The sequence below is a fragment of the Anabas testudineus genome, chromosome 6 (assembly GCF_900324465.2).
Source record: "Anabas testudineus chromosome 6, fAnaTes1.2, whole genome shotgun sequence".
Lineage (NCBI taxonomy): Eukaryota > Metazoa > Chordata > Actinopteri > Anabantiformes > Anabantidae > Anabas > Anabas testudineus.
In genome coordinates, this window is record NC_046615.1 from 21,974,390 (window position 1) to 21,997,056 (window position 22,667).

The 22,667-nt window shown below is 39.8% G+C and overlaps 1 protein-coding gene across 2 annotated transcripts; it reads right to left on the reverse strand.

Moving 5' to 3' along the window:
- Window positions 1–30: 30 nt before the first annotated feature.
- asz1 (ankyrin repeat, SAM and basic leucine zipper domain containing 1) lies at window positions 31–20,447 on the reverse strand. 2 transcript variants are annotated; one of them, XM_026364857.1, is made up of 13 exons: window positions 20,244–20,447; window positions 19,300–19,402; window positions 18,879–19,001; window positions 15,727–15,838; window positions 11,123–11,234; window positions 10,829–10,963; window positions 10,287–10,405; window positions 8,756–8,828; window positions 8,217–8,273; window positions 7,934–8,046; window positions 4,260–4,362; window positions 3,971–4,084; window positions 31–525 (listed from the first exon to the last, which is right to left on the reverse strand). In XM_026364857.1, exons 1-13 carry the CDS (start codon window positions 20,349–20,351, stop codon window positions 346–348), a joined length of 1,452 nt encoding a protein of 483 aa, XP_026220642.1. In that variant the 5' UTR covers window positions 20,352–20,447; the 3' UTR covers window positions 31–345. The 2 variants fall into 2 exon arrangements, with proteins under 2 accessions (XP_026220642.1, XP_026220641.1); XM_026364856.1 differs by having other exon boundaries at window positions 4,260–4,365.
- Between the last annotated feature and the right edge of the window lie 2,220 nt (window positions 20,448–22,667).

The following is a 22,667-nucleotide window of genomic DNA, read 5'->3' on the forward strand; positions in this document are numbered from 1 at the left end:
CTATTTACCAACATCTCCGTATCGAAAGTTCACTGACAGACTGTGTCTGATTTTATTTATGTCTCATGGAAACATGGGGATTTCTGAGAATACAAAATGCTGACACAGTTCAGCGAGTCTGTGACTTGTAGGATTGGAAACTGATTTATAAAGTTCAGCTCTATAAACACATTTAAATTTTAATCTGACTTCACGAGAACGTGCTCCTGAAGCGAAACTTTAATTAAACGCATACAAAAATTAAATAACTCAAAGTATTAACAAAAACTCAATGACAGGTTTGAACACAAAACAAGTCGTAAAACAACTGAAAAGTCCTCTCACAGGCCAACGTATCGCCTCTTTTCAAACTAAATATCCATCCCTGTTCATCTGCAGGTAAACCTTTCCACTGGCAGCTTTGTAGAGGAGTAACAGGAAGGTGGCTCCAAGTGTGCTCAGTGCAACTGTCTTTAGGCACCGGACCCTCCAGCTGGTGTGGGAGTCAGGTTGAGGAAGCTGACAGCAAACTCCAGCTTCGTCCATCTGAGGTGGGAGATGAAGAAAGATTTACACAGGAAACACACACACACACACACACACATATCTGAACATGAAAACACACAAAAACCTGTGGTTTGAGCAACGTGACCTCGTGCAGGAAGCGGAAGGTTCGCAGGTCATTTAAACCTAATCCAGTCTGGATTGTGACCGTTTATTGGTCGGACAGTTTGAGGCCAATTAAAGCTCGACTGGAAGGGAAATATTGGCTCAGTTACCGTTGGGAAACAAACAGACACCACCTCATTTTGAGGGTGGGGGCACATCAGGTCTCATTGTACCAGTGCAGCGTGACTCACAAACCTGAGTCACCAAAACCTCCTGAGCCAAATCCTCAAGGATTCACCAGCCAAAGTGGAAAGTCAGGTCTTGGTCACGGTGAAGTCATGGAGGAATAATGCTGTTCCCAGACCTCAAGTCAGAGGTTGACACAGTGTCGCCCTGAATCCCTGTCATGTGAGGAAACTGGAACATGCAAAGAGCTCAGCTTCAGCTTTCTTCTGGTGAATACGACGGGGGAACTCGACTTGGGAAGTCTTGCAGTGAACCCAGGCTACTCCAACTTCCTCAATTCTGACATCGTTAAGAAAGAAATGCTTCTAGCATGTGCTGGGAAGGTGTTATTCCCACATAAAGATCAGTGCAGCATTGGTGCAACATCAAAACACACAGATCTGTGAACAGGAAGTGTTTTTCCTCTTAACCTTTATAATATTGTTGTGTTTTGGTCTCAACTGCTCAGGCGAACTTGTTCACTCTGCTTTGTGTCTCTTATCCATGGAAATATCAGCTATGGATCCTGGGTCCTGTGGAATTCTTACCATAACATTACCCACGAAACATCACAATTGAAACCGAACGACTCTGAAGTCGATAAGGAATTGATTTAAGTTTGTTTAGGTTTGCCTCAGCACCATAACCCTACAGCTGGTACCCTCCCTAGTCTCCTAACAAGCTAACTAACATTAATATCTATACAGTTAATGTAGCGTTGAGCTGTATCTGTGATGCAACTAGTCATCATTTCATCAAGTGCTGCATTTTCCAGCATGTGCTCTGTTTTGGATTAAAAACTACCCACCCACCACCAGTCATAGTCTTAACCACTCAGTACTGGCAAATGCTGCAGTAACTCCGAGCACCAGCGTTGTAAATCACATTTTTCCAATTCAATAAAAATCATATCAGGTCTGATGGCTCATCTGTTTGAGATCAGGGTATACTGTGGGTATGCAATGTTGCAGTAGCAGAACTAAAACCTCAGCGGTCCTGCATGAGGGAAACCAGCGTGTTAGCACACTAGACAGGTCAGTAAAGACTACCAACAACCCAACTGTGGTCTAGACCAAGATATGAGTCAGGAGCAGAAGATTAGAAGTGCTGCTTAGTAAACATGATAGTAAACAATGCAGGTTGACAAGAAATCTCCAGAAAACACCTCCAAGATTATCCAACATTTTAGGTAGTGTAGTGGACAGTAGGGAACACATTTATCAAAGCCAACACTAGATGGCAGTGATCATCACAATTTATATTAATGCATCTACTTGAGATGTTTAATGTTTTTTTTTTTTCAGGTTATTGCAAGTAAGAATAGATTTGTGTTGAAAGCAGTTCACCAAAGTGTGTCACCGTTTGTGTAGTGAGCCCCAGCATATGTACCGATGGTGTGTATGTGTGTTTCCAGAGCCAGGTTTCCATAGATAAGGTTAGAATTTGTGTGTATATACGGCCCTTCTTCCTGGGCTAGGAGCCAGTGGGTCCAAATGGGCCCTGTTGGCTGTCGGATTCCTGTCTGACACAGTCTAGGAACCCACACTCGCCCCAACTAACGATATCAACACACACACACACACACACACACAAATATCTACCTACTCTCTAAACACACCTATCAGCTGCTTAACTACCTCCCCATACCCCCACCTCTAGCCATCCTCTTTCTCCCGTCTTAAACTCCTTCACCCTGCCAACCTACACCGTGTCCTCGCTTCCCTCTACCCCCACCATCAGCCCCCTCATCCCTCCGCCTCATCGTCTGCGTGCTGACAGGTCGATGTCACAGCGGTGCTGACTTATGGGCTGCGAGGATTCTGCCTTGTCAGGAACGACTCTCTCCTCTTGGAATACAAATGCAAACACACACACAAAGTCAGGTGCACACATGCAAGCACTCCCGCACATACCTGTTGGAGCTCGCCAGAATTCACATACACCGACATCTAACACATGCAATATGTACTTTTCATGTTGCTTTCAACTGTTAGTAGTAAGAGAAAAACTGACAGGACTTCAGATTTAGCTCCATAAAGCATGAACAGAAGGATGACACATGCAAAAATCAATGACAGTACATTTATTTTAATATTACTTGTGTTAGTTTTACTTTTACTATTATTCATATGCAAGTTTCAGTTATATTTACTATTTTAACTATTGCAGTTATTACCAAGTATAAAAACTCAGATTAATAACTGTTGTGTATCCAAATGAAGACACCTAAGCAAGGCCAGATTTTCAAAACGGAAAGTAAACGTAAAGTCTCTCAACAACTAAATGTTGCACCTCTGCTCGCTTTCCTGCGACTTCCTTTATTTTGGAAACTCTGATATACAGATACTCTGAAATCCATATACACACTTCAACTTTGGATACAAACTCCTCAGAACTACATCGTTGCGCTAATTGTCTCCGGTACGCTAGGAAGTATTTCCTCTACTAGGGACAAACTCAGGCAGTTTGTGTTTGGAGAGGCGTCGGTATGCTGCACAGATGTGTTTAATTCAGTTGTAAAAAACTAATTAACTTCCTTTTCTTTTCCCAAAGAAGAAAACGTAAGACAGCAGCAGATGCAATTTGTTTTGTCCACACAGAAACGGTCATCCTCTTAGTGTTGAAGTGATGACTTTTCACAGCCTGTCCAGAGTTAGAAAGCTTTCCTTTTAACACCTTACTGTGTCTACTTCAGTAGCACTGTACTGTAAAGGGGGAAGCAATAGTCATGTTATATCGCAATTTACGCCAGGGAGCAAAGAGGATGGTTATGTTGCTCATCTTTTTTCATGAGGTTGTTCTTCTTCCTCCCCGTAATTCCCCTCAACTCCATCTTGAACATGTGTGACTGGATTTCAAAAGTTCACATTTCAAATGATAAACAAATAAAACTATGACAATTGGAATGGAGAGATCTAATATGAACAGAGGTAGTGCATAAGGTATTATAGTATTATAAAATATTCAACTCAGCAAAGGCCCAGAACAAAAATGAGAATAGGAGATTATGCATAATATGGCCTCTGTGAAATTCAAACAATGCATTTGCAACTGTTGATTAAGTAAGGGGGCACGTTGTGGGTCTACTTAATGGTTCTGTTCTGGATGTTTTTTACAGTATTACAGTAAGTTAAAAAGTAGGAGACAATAGCTGTACCTTGCATAGCAGTTTGCGGAGGCAGGTGACTTCTTTCTGCAGGTCATTAGTTTGGACCACCAGCTGGTTGCAGACAGTCTGAGTCTCCTTGTTTGGGTCCAGTGAGAAGACGAGCTACATGGAGAGACGGGTTAAGATCTATTTTGTAAATCTAGCTGGATGAAGCACCTTGGTAGCTTACTTAAATAGTTAGAGCACATGCCACATAACGGCAGCATCTTATGTTCAAATCTGACTGTGGAACTTTGCAAGAAGAAGACACAGGTCAGGTCAATCAGATGGCATGTACCTGAGAGGTTTGGCGGGGAAAACGGCTGATGACATCCTGAATCGTCTCTGTCAGGTAGCAGCACTGCTGCCTCAGACTTATCAGGAAGTTATACAGCTCCTCACTTCTACAAAACAAGAGGAACTTCTGGATAAGGGTCTGGATAAAACATACTAGACAAATAGGAGCAAGATGTCACTCAGCTTTTACTGAATCAAAACTTGTACAGCTGCTTCTTCCTGAACCTACCACCTGAAACAGATGTACCTGCACAAGGCTTTGCCATAGTAGACAACAGTTTACCTGTAACTGTGAAACTCTGTGCTCATACACAGACTGTGCACAACTACAATTTTCTAGATTAACCATTCACTGCAGCACTTTATTCTTATGCAACTACAATTCAGTCTTTCAAACTAATAATTTCACTGTACATAATACACTGTAATTTCCTTAACAGAATAAGGGATGTGGGGAACACTTGTGTGATGCATTGCTCATATCAGAATTCACAGGCTTTACTGGCTTTAAAGCTAAGATCAGTCAGTTTACCATCTTAAAATCTGTGCCAAAAAGATATGTCTACATAAAAACAAAGTAAGCCCTGCTGTAGATGCCTAGCAATCAGCAATGACAAGGCAGACAGATTAATAGTTTGGACCAAATTTTGTGTTAACATTCTCCACCTCACAAACTCTGCAGAAAACTGAGCAGGTGGCCAAGCCTTCTCCCCACCTCCTCCCTATGATAACCCATGCTGTCATCCCTCCCTGAAAACATCCACCTCAAATGATTAGTTATTTATATTCATCAACCTCTCCATCGCCCTCTTCCCATTCCCTGGTGCTCTGGGATATTGATAGCTCTTATCTTAATGGTACATTTCCCTTGGTGAGGGTACTGGGCAGCCAGCCGTCGCAGCCCTCCTCACACTCTGTCAGAGGGGCACGTAAACACTGTCAGTCAGCCAGTGGTGCACCCTCACCTCCCTTCTCCCTGCTGTTAGTTTATCTAGGCAGCAGAGAGTGATGATGGGCCCCTGGTGGGAAGATCATTGAAGGGACTGAAGATAGAATGGATGTTCTGTTTTGTGGGAATGCTAATAGAAGATGCATGTGTGCCACTTGTAAAATTGATGAAGGGAAAGTCTAATGGACCAAGTGCCATCCCCCATGTAGTAGTAGAACTTCAGCTAACAAGATTTTTTGGTGAACCTAACAATGATCAAATGTAGAATTGTATTAAACAGTAATATTGGTGCATTACTGTCACCAATTGTTGATTAGTGGAAGAGCATGAAACCACTTGATAACCTTGGATGTGTAGACTTACTGCTTCACATTGAGGCCAGAAGGTAACATACGACATGCTCCAAGTCAAGGTCCAGTCAGTCCAAAATAACTACATTCTGTGCAGATTGTTCACTAAATTGTTCACTAAATGAATGAGCAAAACATCCTCAGAATTCTCTGCCACATCTGACCTGTCAGTCTGATTCAGGATATGTGTAGTCCATGTCAGGCAGACAGTTGTGAACCATGTGTGAAGACACATCCTGTGGTCGTGGAAAAGATGTTTCAGAAGGGTCAAAATATTGGTATGAATCAAAGGAAAACATCTAAGGAGATTGATGAAACTACTAAAAGTGGGTTAAAAACTGTCCAATGGAAGAAGGTCATGTGGTCTGATGAGTCCAGATTGACCCTGTTCCAGAGTGATGGGAGCATCAGGGTAAGAAGAGAGGAGGGTGAAGTGATGCACCCATCATGTCAGTGTCTATGATACAAGCCTGTGGGGGCAGTGCTATGATCTGGGGTTGCTGCAGTTGGTCTGGTCTAGGTTCAGCAACATGAGTCCAAAGAATGAGGTCAGCTGACTACCTGAATATACTGAATGACCAGGTTATTCCATCAATGGATTTTTTCTTCTACATACAGACTGAATTACTGTAATGAGGCATTTATACCACGAATCGAACCTCTTCACAGGTTTCTGACAAGTCAGAAAACACTACTTTTAATTATTTCATAGTGAATGCCCAGATCACACTTTCCACCCTGCTCCATCACCATGCCCACCTTCTAATGGACTGTCTCTCATCCAGCAGACAAGGGCAGAGAAAAGTAGTAAGTCCAGCTCTGCAGAGGATTCATGAAGTGATGGGGTGCAGTGCAATGACTCTGTTTGGCCTCTGTTGCCGACTCTACTCTGCTCATTGCACCCTCCCATCGTGTCTCACGTTACAAATCATTACAGCTCCACTTAAACCATTAGGGCCTGGCTCAGGGCTTAGCTACGGTGATGGGAGGAGGGGGATACGGAGATTGGACAGTGAGATGCTTATAGGGCTGATGGACGACTTCCAGTGGAGGAGGACAGACAAAGCATTACAGTCAGATGAAGGAGGGCTGGATGTGGGGGAGGGTTTAAGGTGTGTGGCTGACAAGTGTTTAAATTTTTGCTACTACCTTCCACTTTGTTTCTGGCTTTGTGCAGAGTGTTTATGGAATCCCCTTTTTTTGTTTCCCCAACTGACAGCTTATCATTCCTAGCAGACTGTAACAAGTACATTTTCAAATACTGTAAGACCATCTCCAGCACCTTTAGACAAGGCTTCTGTTACTTACACCACAATCTACAGTGATTTTTGTTATGTTTAGAGTTTGCTGTGTATATACACTGATCATCCTAAAAAAAAAAATAAATTACCACCTGGATTTAACTAAGCAAATAGGTAAGAGCCTCCCACTGAATAATTATGGATGATTATTTTTCAGCTGGCAACACGTTATTTAACTCTAACTGATGCAGTGAGTAGCTTCTTATTTCTTAAACAACCACGTCTGAAGACACATCCTGTGGTCGGGGAAAAGATGTTAATATGCTTCAGAAGGGTCAAATTATTGGCATGAATCAAAGAAAACATCTGAGGAGGTTGATGAAACTACTGAAAAACTGGGTTAATAACTGTCCAATGGAAGAAGGTCATGTGGTCTGATGAGTCCCGATTTACCATGTTCCAGAGTGATGGAGCATCAGGGTAAGAAGAGAGGAGGGTGAAGTGATGCACCCATCATGTCTAGTGTCTACTGTACAAGTCTGTGGGGGCAGTGCTATGATCTGGGGTTGCTGCAGGTCCAGGTTCAGCAACGTTATGTGTCCAAAGAATTAGGTCAGCTGACCACCTGAATATACTGAATGACCAGGTTATTCCATCAGTGGACTTTTTCTTCCCTGATGTCACGGACATATTCCAAGATGATAATACCAGGATTTATCTGGCTCAAATTGTGAAAGACTGGTTTAGGGAGCATGACTCATCACTTTCACACATGGAGTGGGCACTTGGCCAGACCTTAACCCCCTTGAGAATCTTTGGGATCTCCTATCATCAATACAAGATCTTGGCAAAAAATTAACACAAGTCTGGACGAGAATAAATGTTGTGACATTGCCGAAGCTTGAAACGATGCCACAGTGAATGTGTGCTGTAATCACAGCTACAGGTGGACCAACAAAATATTAGAGCGCATTGATTTTTTTTTTTTTTTGGACAGGCAGTGTAAAAGTACAGAGAATACTGCCTACAACCTCTAACCAGATTTTTAGTCATCCCAATATCTTAATACTGCCTTAAAACTACAGTAACTACCAGTTTCCCCAGAGACATTTCTAAAGGTCTTAGTACTACCTACCCACAGTCTGCAGTTCCCAGTTGGCTGATTGTGTCCAAGTCCACTTTGTCCAGGTGCATTAGCTGCACAGCATCCAGTACCTTTTGCTGGTCCATCGCATCTGTGATACCAATCTAATGGAATTACACAAAAAAATAAGTTGCCTATAATTCACCAGGAAATTTTTGACGTGGGCTGGAATTTTACATTTAATTCTGTGGCAGTGATATCAGATCCTACCCTCATCTCTTTTTGAATCACCTTGAAAGCTGGCAGACACACAGGTGTTACAGTTAATCTTTACCTTCTCCAGGTCCTCCTTCTCCATGGTCAATAGGTAGCTCCAAGTGATGTCATTTTCCTTCACATTTACACATGTATGTAAACAACAGAGCAAGAAAGAGAAATCATCATTCAGCATTTAGCAAATCAAAACTTCTACAGCTGCTCCTTTCCTGACCCCAACACCTGAAACAGATGTACCTGCATAAGGCTTTACCATATAGTGACAACCTACCTGCATCTGTGAAAAGTACTCACAAGTACTCACATATAACATAGGAATTAAGCTCTTTACCCTTATTTTAATTCAGGCCAAGCACATTAGATTTATTATCAAACACTAAGCAAAATATGTAAACATGTCATCTCATGACCTGTTGCCAAGCATGTGAACGTCATTCTGTCAATGCAGCTGTGCTCAACACATTTGGGATCACTGTATCTCACGCACACTGTAGATTTTATACTGTACAGACCTGTGTCTATACAGATCTCTCATTATCATGGTCATAATCAGTGAGGCAGGAGAAAACACATTAGACAAATGCAATCGGTACTTACAGTCATGATGTCAGTGAGGTAGCCAAGATCAAGACCATGTAGGAGGAGCCCAAGGTCATCGAGCTTGGGTACACTGAGGAGGGTAGAGAGTTCACCTTGACTTTTACAGACTCAAAACGTCTGACTTATTCCACAGTATTACCTCTAGTGAGAGCCAGACCTATCCATCCGGAAATTTGCCCCCCGCAGAATTATTATGGATATTTATATTTATCTGGATGTAGTCGTTGTTGTCATGTTATTCCAAATGTTCTGGCTATATTTATGGAGGGTGTATAATGAGAGATGTCATTCAGCAGGTGCAGCCAACAGTTCACACAACATTAAACTTTTCTTCTGTTTTGCAGAGAAAAACTTCCATGAAAATAAAGTGTCCACCTAGATACTTTCTTCTATCACCAGGACTGCAGTTGGGTCAGGAATTGACCAGAAATGTCTGAGCAGGAACAATAGTGCATGAGAAAATGTTGTTCAGTTTCACAGCTCACCAACAGCATAATGAAAAGGGAGCTCGTTCTCGGTTGTGTTTGACTTCACTAATGCACAAATCTACCCTGCTCAAATATCCTTAAGCAATAAACCTCATCCTTTCTAATTCCAGTGTTCCTGAACCTCTGATCTCCCTGTAGAGGGGGTGGACACAAGGAAAGGCATCTTTCCTCTTTGGGAATTTAGTGCAACACAAGTGTCAATCAGTTCAGACAGTGCAGGGTACATGCAGCTTTGGTTTACCTGTAAAACAACCTTTACAAATTATTCTCTCTTCTCATGATGTGCAAAATATGTGAATTCTTAGGTTTGAAGCGGACATGATAGAAAGATAGCAATAATGTTTACAGGCTTACAAGCTGTAGTTCTTGCTGCCAGACATAATTAAATACAATGTTTTTGCCTAATGATAACTGCCCAGTCAGGACGGACTAAACACTCACGCAAGAGGTTTATTTTTGTTTATGTCTGGTTCAACAAGGCTCAGCAACACCTGCTGCACAGGCAACAGTTCACAGAAAACCCAACAGAGGGCGACAAGCTCACAGACTGCAGTGAGCCATGAAATACTGCATTCCATTAAATCTGACTAATCAAAAGATGACAACCCTATGCACAGTATGTAAGCACATTAATATAGCAGGGTATTGAGCTCGAGCATGAAAAACATAGAAATAACAAAGGTTTCTTGAATTTCTTTATCAATACTCTGCAATGGAGCCTGAGTAAAGGTGCTATTTGTGCTAATTCACAACTTGGTTTCTTTTCCAGGAAAGTAAAAATACTAAACTCCTGATTTTCACAAATTCAGAACAACTGATTTGTGTTCACTATATTTTGCCCCTTATCCCAATTGGGATCAAACACAAAAGACAAGTCAACTTTACGGCTCTAACAAGCCTGGTCATTCAGCACTGATTCTTGCAGAAACATTACTCTGACGTTCCAAAAACCTGGATAACCTTGTTAAGCATAACTGTAATGCCTATAAAATGCACTCTGCCAAACCTGTTTAAGCCCTGCAGGTTGCAGGTAATCGTACCTTTCTTTGGAAGATGGAGGTTCAGCATTAGTCTTGAAGAACTTAGACAGGGTGTCCTCCATACAACCGAATGGCTGCACTGTAGAAATGTTGGAAGAAGATGCCAGGATCCTGGCTATCTGTGGACAGACAATAATATGAAGACACTAAATATTTTGGCAGATTTAAATTAAGACCTGGCTTCAGACCAACTTTATCCAACAGAAGAACTAATGCCCCTTGTTCCATAAAACCCTACATTTTCCTTTAGTCATTTGGCAGACATTTATAAGTGAAGTATAAAGGATGCAACCAGTTCTATATTACCAATTCTGAATTATTTTTATTATGCCACCTGCTACGTTGCTAAATAGGGAAAATAAAGTATGTCACACTGCTACTGCACACTGGTACGTTATATAAAAGCCATAGAACTGCAAATGACAGAATGTGTACTGTAGCACAATACTAACAAGAGACTGCAGATACAATTGAATCATACACAATATAATATTGCCTTAATCCACATCCCTACAACATACATCAAACCTTAGCTTAGGCACCTGTGTGTGTTTAAAAATTGTGGCCAGGTTGGCAGGGCTCTTGCCACTGTGAGTCGTTACGGTTTTGTCTGCTCCCAGTTGGAGAAGCTTTAGCACCGCCTCCTCTCTGCCATACTGTACTGCTATACACAAGGCCTGGCAAAAACATTTGCATTAGATACTAACAGTCAAATCCAAGTCACATATCCAACAATGAAATGTATATAATAAATGATACTTTTAATCCTTCAGATCATTACAGCATGATCAGTAGATCCTAACTCTGCTATGACAAAAAACACTACTGTAACACACTGTGTATCCATTGTGATCCTGGTAGTTAATTTCTGCACCATGGGATACCAGCAGGTTGATAACCTTGCTGTAGCCATCCCTGGCTGCCAGCATCAAACAGGTCACTTGACATCTAAAAAGGATAAGAGACAAAAAGGTTAAAATACTAATAACATTTTTATCAAACAGTTCATAAAAGAGTTTAGAACGGCACTAAGGAGGGTAATCAGCTCGAGAGAGAGAAGAAATAATAAGAGAAGGAAAGAGCTAAAATTACATGAGATTGAAAGGGAGTAAAAGGTGTGAGGAAAAATGAAGCATGGGGAAACTGGTTAGCAGGATGTTGACAGAAAAGGACAAAGAAACCACCGGAGGGCAGAAAACACCATATAATCATTCAACACAACCTGAGAACACTACTGATGCAGTGATGCAGGACACTTGCTGTTTCAACTGTGGCTGACCACAGTACAAAGAGTCCAAGTGTTTATTCTGTTCTAATAAAATCACATTTTGAGTATAATGAAGGTTTCTACTGAAAAAGTCACCAAAAATCTTTTCTCCAAACTTGTAACCTTCAAAATGCAGTTCTGAAAGATTAGAGGCTTTATTCTTCAGTGAAGTCAGAAAGCTGTAGTCAGCATGGACATATATAAAACAGCTGACTACAATGGTAACCCAGAGAAGTATCAAAAACCATTAGTGAAGTTTTACAATCCAGTCCTGCAGAATAATCCAGCTTCTTGCAGTTGATTTATTTAGTATCTTCCAACAACTGTTAAAACACTGATTCTTCAATGTTTGGTGTTTGATTTACATTTTCTCCACTGACTCTGGTTTGCCATTGACATGCATAATAAATGCCGAAGATATCAAATAAAAGACATACCGAGACCAGCAAGGTATGTGATAATGCACAGCTACCTTATTTTATTCAGTGACTGTGTTTAAATGCACTTAAGTAACCATGTTATTGAGAAAACACGTTTACATGCAATGACAAAACTTTGCTACTAGAAAAACATCTATATATGCAGATGTCTAATTGGATTTCTCCTCCATTTCTGACTCATTTTGGAAGTTTTTTTTCCATTTGGAGTCTGATGCTCTACCATCTTTAAAACTTCTGGGCAAGATCCCTGTGTGTGCAGGTGCACACAGCCCTGCAGTCTCAGTCTGTATCTGACTATGTTGGTTTCAGATACTTTGCATATTCTGCAAGTGTAGAAAAATAATAAAAATACTAAAGATATATGCAATAATTTCCTTTAGTGGTTGCAGAGCATTTAACTTAATTTTATTTATCTAGTGCAAGACAATTTAAGTTCAAGACCTTATAAAAAAAAAAAACAAACAACAAATCTAGCTAGCTACCATGTTCTAAAAAGATAACTGTTGCCTTCATGTGTATCTTCTATTTGATAAAATGTATTTAAACCACCTCTGTTATGGTCCTGCTTATCACATCTGACTCAAACACAGGAGGTGAGAATCAATCCAAAAGGGATGGGAAAGTCCAAGAGCAATGAATCTCTTTACTTAATGCTCTGTGTGTGCCAATTTCACTTCAACACAATTGTTGTGAGGATATTTTGGTTTATATTTTACTTTATAGCTTTAAAGAGCTGTTTGATTGATGGATTCCCTTACTGTATGTGTGTCTGACAGTGTGTGTGTAAAAGAGAGACAGAGTTAGAAATATAGGAGCTAATTAAAGGACATAATTCATAATTCACACGTAAACAAGGGGTGAGTCCAAGGGTATGGGAATGCGTTAGCTCTCTTAAATTGATTGACAGGTCTTTTAATACACAGAACACTGAATGGCTGATAAATCTATGTTATATGTGTTGTAGTAAAAGGTCTGTTTACGTCAATATTTATTGTAAATGGATATAATAACGTTCCAATGAATTATTGAGACACACGCCCAATGGTGTTTTATTTTTATACACATACACACAATAACAGCAGTAGTGGACAAAGTAGTAGTACAGGACTGTTGGTCTACGAAAAACTACTACAACAACGATGCTAGGATCATAGTATATATATTTTTTTTTTTCTTATCTAATTCAAAAGCAATTCACAAAAAGGAAAAGACTATGCCATTATCTGTAGAACATTTTTTTGTTTTCCTGACTTTTGTACCAATAAGTTATCTTGAATGGAAAGTGCTCCTACACAAAGGTGGTGTTTGTTTGACAGGTGTGAATTTGTGTGGAATATCTGTTTAACATTAGTGTTTTACGGACAATCTAATCAATATGCACAGTTACATCTTCCTTTAGTAAATTATGAAGGAAAATTAAAAGTTAATGTTCTACTTGAACTCAAATACTCTTGTTCATATTCCTCAGTCAGTTCCTCTTTTACCCAGGAGAACGGGAAAGGTAGTCATCCATTTCTATTTTTATGCTTGTGTCACTGTATTTTCCCAAGGGTGGTTTTACTGTGGGATTGATACCAAGGTCACTCTCATACTGTTTCAGTGTTTTTTGTGTATGCCCGTCCTTCAGACTGTGAGTTCTGGCTGGTTTCCAAACAACAACTGATCGATATGCAGACAGTTGAATGTAAACATCGTTCCTGGTGTCAGAACAGCAAGAGGAATGACTTCTAAAAACACGGGACTCTCTGTATCCAGGCAAACACACAATATCTCAAACTGGCTTCCACAAAGTGGCCCTAAGCATAAAAACAAGGACGACATAGTTGGTACCCATCCATGAAAACAGGAGAAGCCACAATTTAATAAAACCAGAATAACTAAAACTGACAAAAGTAACAAAAGTTTAGAAATAAGAAACAGATCTGCAACTAACACGGAGGTTTCTGAAACTGGGCACTATGTTTTGATTCAGAATTTCTTGATAGTGCTGGTTTTTTTTTTTTTTGCCCTGCACAGATTCAAGGCTCAAACTGCACACACGCCTCTCAAATCTCAACAGCACTTAAGGCATCCCATAAGCTGCCTGGCTGATCTAAGTCATGTCAGGAAGCAAGTTTGAAACTGAGAAGCAAAATATAAAATCAAAAAGCCACACAAATGTGGCTGAATATCAACAAAGATCAGCACAACGAAGTTAAAAATGGGACATACGCAGGCAACGGACCCCACATCGCGTTCCTGCAGGACTTTGAAGGATAACAGAGAATGCTTGTTTACATTAAGACAAAGGGACGAGCAGCTGGTGTAAATCACTGGTTTGATATTCAGACGTAAGAGGCGATGAGGAGGAGGTGGTGGTTTATCCACTGCACCCACATGAACCTCATATTCTTCATTTGCTCTGGATGTTGGGGGCTGTTGGCCCCTCCCCCTAACCACCTCCCCTCATCTGCATCCTTCTGTGTCTTGTTTCCTTGCTTCAAATATTTTGTCTGGGAAGGAACCAATCAATTTCCTGACACTACAGCATGTCCATGTGTGTCATCATGGGGTTTTCAAGCAATGTGTATCGTGCATGTAAAGGCATGCTTCCACTGACAGAGTGGCAGGAGATTTAGGGAAAGCTAAACAAGAAAGCCACTGGGGGCTGCATCCTCACTTTGACACGGCAAAAATCCACAGATGGAAACAGTAAGAATGCAACAAGTATAATCTCTGTTCATTCTTTTCCATTAGATGGAATTTTCAAAGCTCCTCACCACTGAGTGTATATTTATAGAAATAATCTTCACATTAAAAAGGAAACCCTTGATGTTAGGTTGGCAGTCTAGTGAATTTAAATGCGTGAAGGGCTAATTCGGGCAGTGTTTTTGAATCATTCTTTCACTTAAAAGGAAAACATTAGATTTTTACAAATTTCAATCCACAGAAATGTGCAACATTTTGTTGTCAGCTTGTCTTGACAACTTGATGGTTATCATGTTAGCCAGTGTTTGTGCTTAGTTTTATTTAACTTGGCAAACAGAAAATATTTAAAGGAATAAATGGACCATATTGCCAAAACTAGTTTCAGAAAGCAGATGGATTTTTAGATCACTGTTAAAGAACATAGTACAATGTGTATTTGTCAGATCAATAAATAATACACATACTGCAGAACAAACACTGGATTGTTAAGGGTTAAGCATGGATTTGGTAATGAGCATGTCAAAGTACTGTATATGTCGAAATTTAGATTGTGATATTTGAATGTGCAACAGGTCTGAATACAATAAAATGGAATTACAAGTCCCGTTTCAATCATTGTTGCATATATGCCTGGGACATTTCCACCCATAATTAACCATAACCATGCTTACTGGTTTCCATCAAAGCGTGTAAAAAAAGCATCTGAAATTTGCCTGGCCACCCCTTACACTTGGTATGTTTGTTTGTCTGTCTGTCTAATACCCGTCTGTACATGCACATGCCATAACAGGACATTCCAAACAAAACACACAAACATACACACACACTGTATGGAGTACTGTGGTGCATAATGCTACCACATGGCAGCTAAACATAACAAGAACCATCAAAGGAAATCTGATCCACCCCTTCTTTCTTCCTCCCCTGTTCAAGTCAAGTCTGGAGTGTTATTATTTGGTATACAGCAATAGGGGTAAGATGGTGCGTATTGTGCTGAAAATCCCATAAACATTTTGACCTGAAACACATCTGTACACCCACTCACCTGTCCACCATGTTGGGATCAGCATTTCTGGACAACAGAAGCTCCACGCAGTGTGCAATTTTGTCTTCACTGGCAGACGCAGTGCAGCTGGCCATGAGCACCGTCCAGTGATCTGTGTGCGATAAAGCATTTATGTGCAAATGAATCCTCACAAGATTCAATTTAATTTATATAATATTGAATTTAGCATTCATTATTTAAAAAAATAAATAAATACAGAACCAGTAATGGCAAATAGTGTGGGTCTGTTTTGCAAATGGCTCCAAAAAACTTAAAAACCTAATGATTATTTTTAGTAGATTAATCAGGTTTTCAAATTTAACCTACTGGTTATTGTTTTAAGCTAATGCATTTCTCATTTATGCCAACTTGAAATATGAATGAAGGATTATGTCAAAGATCAACATTCACGTTAAGCGGTGATGACAAATGAAGGCTGCTTACGCTGCTGCTAGCATGGCTAGTGCTAATTGTAGTTAGAAATGCGCTTATATTATTTATGTGCCTACTTGCATATAAACAAACAAACAATTTGCAAATGCACTAGAAAGCAGTGCTGCCAGTCTAGCTGTTACTTTAGCATTTACTCTAGCATATCTTCCATTGAGTTCTTGTTTGAAATATAACAATATATATAACTACTCTACTCTGAATTTCCCACAGCAGGGAAATTTGCATCATTACAGCAGCAGAGGATTTCAGTGAACATATCACGACAATAAGCTAGAGATATAAACAAACATAGAATTTAAGTATGGATTAACTCAAATACAGTACTATGTAGTCAAAGGTAAGAGTATGATTCTGTTATTGCAGTATAGTACTACTACTACACTCTCATATTTAAATTGATAAACTGTAAATTAGGTCAAGTGGAGTAAAATACTGTTACTGCATTCTAATGTGATGAATATGTAAATAATATACATACACTGTGAATAAGAGATACAGAGGGCGAGGGAACTAAAGGGAGCAGGTCTCGCTGCAGTCTAAATGGCTAAAACATGGACACAACATACAGGACAAACCAAATCACTGTGTTTGACGCTACAGATCTAATGCAATTGCTTAAAAAACGAGTCTAAATACTCATGGTTAGTGGCAACATCAGTGTAGAATAAATCACAAAGTGACAGAGGCCTGTTAGTCTGTTTGTGTGACAAACAGTGATTGTGTGTGTTTTTCTGATGCAAGCTTACAGTAGCCAAGTGGCAGACATGGGAAGCAGCTTTTAATGTTTCTACTACCTAATCAGATGGGTACTATGTCTAGGATCATAAAAATACAAAGGCACTTCAACATATTGACATTTAAGAGTTTTATTTCACTGCCAGCAGCTGGCATTCTCCTCTTGAATGTTTATGTTAAATCTTGGCGACTACTCTGCTACCTCAAAGCTTCCACACTTTTAAGCTGCTTTTAATGTGGTTTGTGATTTACTTACATTTTTGGTAATGTATGTATTAATTAGTAGACATCTGCACATTATTTATAATTATTAGAGATTAATGTAAAGAAATTAGAAAAAAGTAAAGTAGGTGGTGTATGTCCCTGTAGCTTAAAACACTGAAAAAGTGTATGTGTTATTCAAAGTCCAATTTCATTGTTTTTAGGTATGATGTAGTTCATCACTCTAGTTACCTCACTGGAACAAATTAAAAGGTATAAAATCCTCATTAGTAATCGTAATTACACTATTTAGCAAAACGTTAGAAGAAAGACGAGGACCATTACAATGAAGTCATACATCATGCTGTAATAAGGAAAAAATCTGAGATGAGAACAGGGTGATGGAGATGGATAGCCATTTATCTGGCATCAGGAAGTGTGGCAGCTTTTATAGGCCTACATGACTTCAGAGGAGCTGTCTCCTTATCTCATCCTGATAAGACTGGTCTGAGACCCATGGCAATGCATTCAATTCCTGTTTTGTTCCACCAATGACCGAGTCCCCAACGTGTGTGTATCACAGTGTGTATTTGTGTGTGTGCATGCATACCTCTACGTCTGTATGTGGGTTCCTGTGTCTTTGTGGCTGTGCATGTTTGGCTCTATATCTGTGTGCAAGTGTGTGTGTGTTTACATTATGTGTGTGTGGGTATAAACCAGACTGACTGGTTTGCGTCTACAGAGGTCCGGAGTAAATAAATCTGAGGCCTGAGAATTGGTGTGAGGGTATGACGGCGGCATGGTGACCGTTATCAATCACTCATGCATTCCTCCGGTCGGCCTCACTGCTTGGATAAACGCCACCAGGACGTGACCACACGTCATCCCCCTGTTTAATTGTTTCCTTCACCTGCCTCAAGCATCAGATGGCGAGGCCTCTTGAAATCAGTCACATACACAGTTTAATTTGACATTCTGGATTGAGAATTAATTAACATCAGATATCAAAAGCATGACTAGAGCTGTGGCTCCAAAATGGGGTGTGGGGACTTCCTGAGGCCACAGGAGGGTTCATAGTGGACAGCTAAGAAACTTAACAATTCAGTTGTCTCAGAATAAATGTATTGTAACTGCAGCAGTGATGGCAAATAGCATGCATGCAATACTGCATGAGGATTTGTAATTTTACATGTACTGCATTTAAATGCTGATTTCTTAACACAGTAGAATTCTTCCCAATAGTTATTTTACCTAGACTGACCTCGATGCAGACAGATGCCTTTAATTTTTTTCGCTTTGGGATGGGGGTGCAATGTGAATGAACTAAAAACAACTCAAAGGATTAGTGGTGTGTTTCTGCAAGAGCTCCTCTTTGGCGTCATTGCCATTAAGTAATGTCAGATGAAGCATACTGGTGCAAAGGCCTGATTGGTTCACTGGTCTGTGGCTGTCGCTGGTTAGGAAATTGAAAAAAGGTGCCAGAGGGAAGCATAGCTCGACACCAACGCAACAGGGACAGTCAGGAGGATTAGGGATGGCTGTTAAATATCCAAGCCTAGAAGGCAGCATTGTAATGGTGTTGCCTAATCACACAATCTGATTAGGCAATCCACCTGAAAGGAGATAGGTGAGGGATCACAGAGAGGTCAGTGGATGTGTGGATCAAAATATCAACCAACCGATACAGGATAGAATACATTTGTATGCCTAATTTTTGTTTTTGTAACTTTACCCCTAAACAAATTGATTCACACTGTTCTGACCTTTGCTGAAGTTGGCACTGGCTCCTCTGTCCAGAAGCAGTACGGCCAAGTCGTAATTAGCCACACTGACAGCACACATCAGGGGAGTCCATTCAAAACTAAGCCTGGTCTCCACATCCATACCTGTCTCAACCAAAAAAGACCAAAGTAATTTGGCCTTATGCCCTCAAGCGGGTACACGCACGCACAAAATCAGGACCTAGATTAATTTAGTTTTAGCTCAATTTTCTATTGATTTCTGCAAATACAGGTCTGTGTGATTATAAAACAATCAACGACGACACATATACTGTACATGCATCTTTACAAGTACTGTCAAAGTTACAGCATCAAAAAAAATGGAAACATGATTCACAATAATTCTTTATTTATTTATTTACAGCTGAGTGTGAAGCTGTATCATACAGACAACAGTACTTGCCTTTGTCCAGCAGTTGTTCCACAGTCCCAATGTCTCCTTTACTGATGGCTCTTTTTAACAAAGACACATCATCTTCTGTATGTGATACTACAGCATCCAGATCCTGTAAAAATACAGAACAATACTTTTTAATTCAGATATATTAACTTCTTCCACAAGGGCTAGGCAATAAAGCCAGACTTTTTTAAGTTGTCATATGTGGAGAAAACAAACTATAAATTTACTTTTAACTCATGAATCTCCAGCAATGTGAAAAGGTGCCAATTAAATCTAGCAAATAGTGAATAATAGTATATAAAAACCTTAACTATAAAAACTGAAACATTTTTTAAGGATAGCGTTTGGAGGATAAGCACACTTTGTTGTGATATATACAATTATTGTGATTATGTTGTAGAAACTGCAATAGAGCAGCTGTTGGGAAGTTATTATCGTTAAGCTAATGTTAGCAAGCTTTCATTGAACTTGGGCTATGTTATTGTTAGCTAAAGTTAGCTAATCTCCATAAATTGAAGCCAGCCGAAAAAGTAAGACATTATCTGATTACATATATTATTACTGCACTCGACAGAGCTACTTGGAGCATTTATGGGAAAAAAAAAAAAACTTGTCACAGATGTTTTATTGCACTTAAATCTACGTTGTTAGCTTGCACTGGTAAACTTTGCGCTCCAAACAGGAAGGAATAGCACAGCAGCACCGTTTATTCACATAGTTTCCACTATAATCTACGTTGGGTGAGCAACTTATACGGAGTTAAACTATTTAAGCCACTTTAGAGACTACAATTCGGCCGAAAAAGAAATTAATAGCTAGAGATGTTGCTTGCTAACGTAAAATTAAGAAAATCAAACTAGCTTAGCGCTTTGCTAGCGTTAGCTGCGCGGCGTTGACATTAGCTAAGGTGTCCTCAGCTTGGAGCGGTTTAAGTCTTTAATTCTAACCTTAATGCGGGGAGACGTTTTATCAGGACAACATCCGACATCCCACTCGTCATTACTGGTGTCGCTTTCATCTCCAGCTGGGAAGGCATAATCCATGGAGCTGCTCATTATTCTGTCCGGTGGCTAGCTAAGTTAAGCTAACGTTACAGAAGAACAAGCCGCCACAGGTGCGGGGGGCGTTACGGACACACACCTGAGCTGACTGTAACCTGTGGACGAGGTGTTGTAATGAGCCGCTGCAACAGACTTAATACAGAAGAAAGAAAAACACAACACTGAGGGAGGACGGTGTTTAACCAACATGAACTTTGCACCATGGTGGTAAGTGTGATTTTGTTGTGTTGTTTTATGAAAAAGCCTCAGAAATCACGTCTTCACGGCCCTGATTACATGTGTTAAGGTAAAACGTGTTAATTTTAGCTTTTAAACATTTCACAACTTAGCTCTGAATGTTAATGTCCACTTCTCACAACATACAGTGTTTATATTTATATTAGCTAGCTGTAATACTGCTGTCTCTTGCTAACTAGTTAGCTAGCATTAGCATTTACTTTTGTGTTTGGTGTATAGTTAATTATTTCTTCTTGTTTGTCCAAAGGCTTCTCTGGAAAAAGAAGAGGCTGACATCCTAGTTTCCATTGTAAACTTTTATTTTTGCATGACCGGTGAGTTTCTGGTGCAGGTTTTTAAAGCCACTGCTGTTTGGTTGGCTCATTTTTGCTGACTGAAAATATTAAAGGTGTGTGTTTTAAGGCTTTTTCTTTTTCATGTTAATCGTGTATTTCTGGGATATTCCACATTAATCAGCATTACTGTAACAATGAAAGAGCACCTGCACCCCGACAGGTGTTTCGGACTAAATGCCTTTCTTGTTAATTCAGCAGATTATGTCTTTCCAGCCTACCTCCTCCCACCTGTAAACTGAACAGGCCTCTAATTATCCGAAATAACAAACTGTGAGTATGAAAGATATATAAATATGTATATACTGTATGTGTATATTTATATGCCCTAAGTTCCTTCCCTGAGTGTTTTATACTTGTATGCAAACAAAAATCCATAGTATGACAGAATAAGTGGTCTAGATCACTGAGGAAAGGTAATTCGATATAAGCCATCACTCTGTTTGTACTGTGTCTTCTTCTGAGATGGTCTGGAAATAAACGTGTGCTGCAAACAACAGTAAAAGTCCACTGGAGGTCACTCTTCCTCTGTGTAATGCTCATAACTTTTCTGTCCTACAGTGGTGATGACTTGAGGTTCACTTTCATCATGCTGATGATCACCAGGTCTTAAAAAAGCAGAAGAAAGACACAAATGTCTGCTAAATAAAATCGCTCCCTCACTTATCCAGGTGTTGGTAGATTTTGGCAGACAGCAAGAACATGTCCCATTCACCACTAGGGCAAGGTTTAATGGTCTTCTTTGATTCTATAATTCCACTAGATATACTGTATGTTCAGATTTTTTATAGGCGCTGTTAAGTTTTATTGAAGCACATTTTGCACTTCAATAACATGAACAAACACTTCCTCCTCAAGACAAAGCTTCAATTTTACTTATCAGCTCCTTTTTAAATCAGTTTTAACAACACGTTGTAGGTCCAAATGTTATATTCTGACTCATTTGCCACATGTTTTGTTTTGACAAAGTGTTAATGCAGATGCATTGGTGCTAGTTCAATAACACACAGCACCCTGGTGTCATTTCCTGTGCAGCATTTGATCCAGTGTGGGCTGACATAAAACCCACCTGTCACTTTTAATTAAATGCAAAACACTGAGCAGTTTCTAGACATAGTTTGTGTGTTGATCTTCACATTTTATCTTTGTTCCCTTATGGAATGTCTGTGGGGGGTTTGATCCTCCCTCTCCTGAAACTGAGCATAATCTGAAACTGATTAAAAAGTTTCAAGTTCATTTAGATGTCCCGTAACTGTTTCTACTCTTTTGTGAATGATAGGAAGTCGGTGGAGGGGAGTGAAAAGAATCAAGAGCCAAGGCTCAATCCACCAGTAGCAGCAGTTAAAAAATGTTGATTTGTCAAATTTTGGTAGTTATTTAAAAAGTTTGGAATATTTATGGTTTTGCAGCAATAGTGACATCGAAGAGGAAAATAGATGCAGTACTTTTATGTAAATCAATCACACTACTGTAGCCTCAGGGTAATTTCAACGTGCTTTATGTGCATGTTCAGTATTGAATTGAAAACAAAGACAGATGTAATTATAAAGATAAATAACCTCTGACTGATTGATCTCTGGACTGTTGTTGTTCATTGTATTTCTAGGGACTGTATGTAAATGCGTTAATCAGCTGCAGTGGACTCATTTGGATGAAGTGCCACAGTTTGCAACCTGTGCTCTTCAGTGTGGAAATGACGTGCGTCTCGCCAGGTTTTGGCAAACCCATAAAGGATGGACTG

What these genes read in the sequence shown, in the direction of transcription:
- asz1 (XM_026364856.1), bottom strand. Translation starts at nt 20,351, where the DNA reads ATGAGCAGCTCCATGGATTATGCCTTCCCAGCTGGAGATGAAAGCGAC. An exon ending in GATCCCAACATGGTGGACAG is followed by an intron (nt 11,235 to 15,726) that starts GTGAGTGGGTGT and finishes TATCCTTTTTAG; the next exon opens with ATGTCAAGTGACCTGTTTGA. An exon ending in TTCCCCGCCAAACCTCTCAG is followed by an intron (nt 4,085 to 4,259) that starts GTACATGCCATC and finishes CTCTCCATGTAG; the next exon opens with CTCGTCTTCTCACTGGACCC.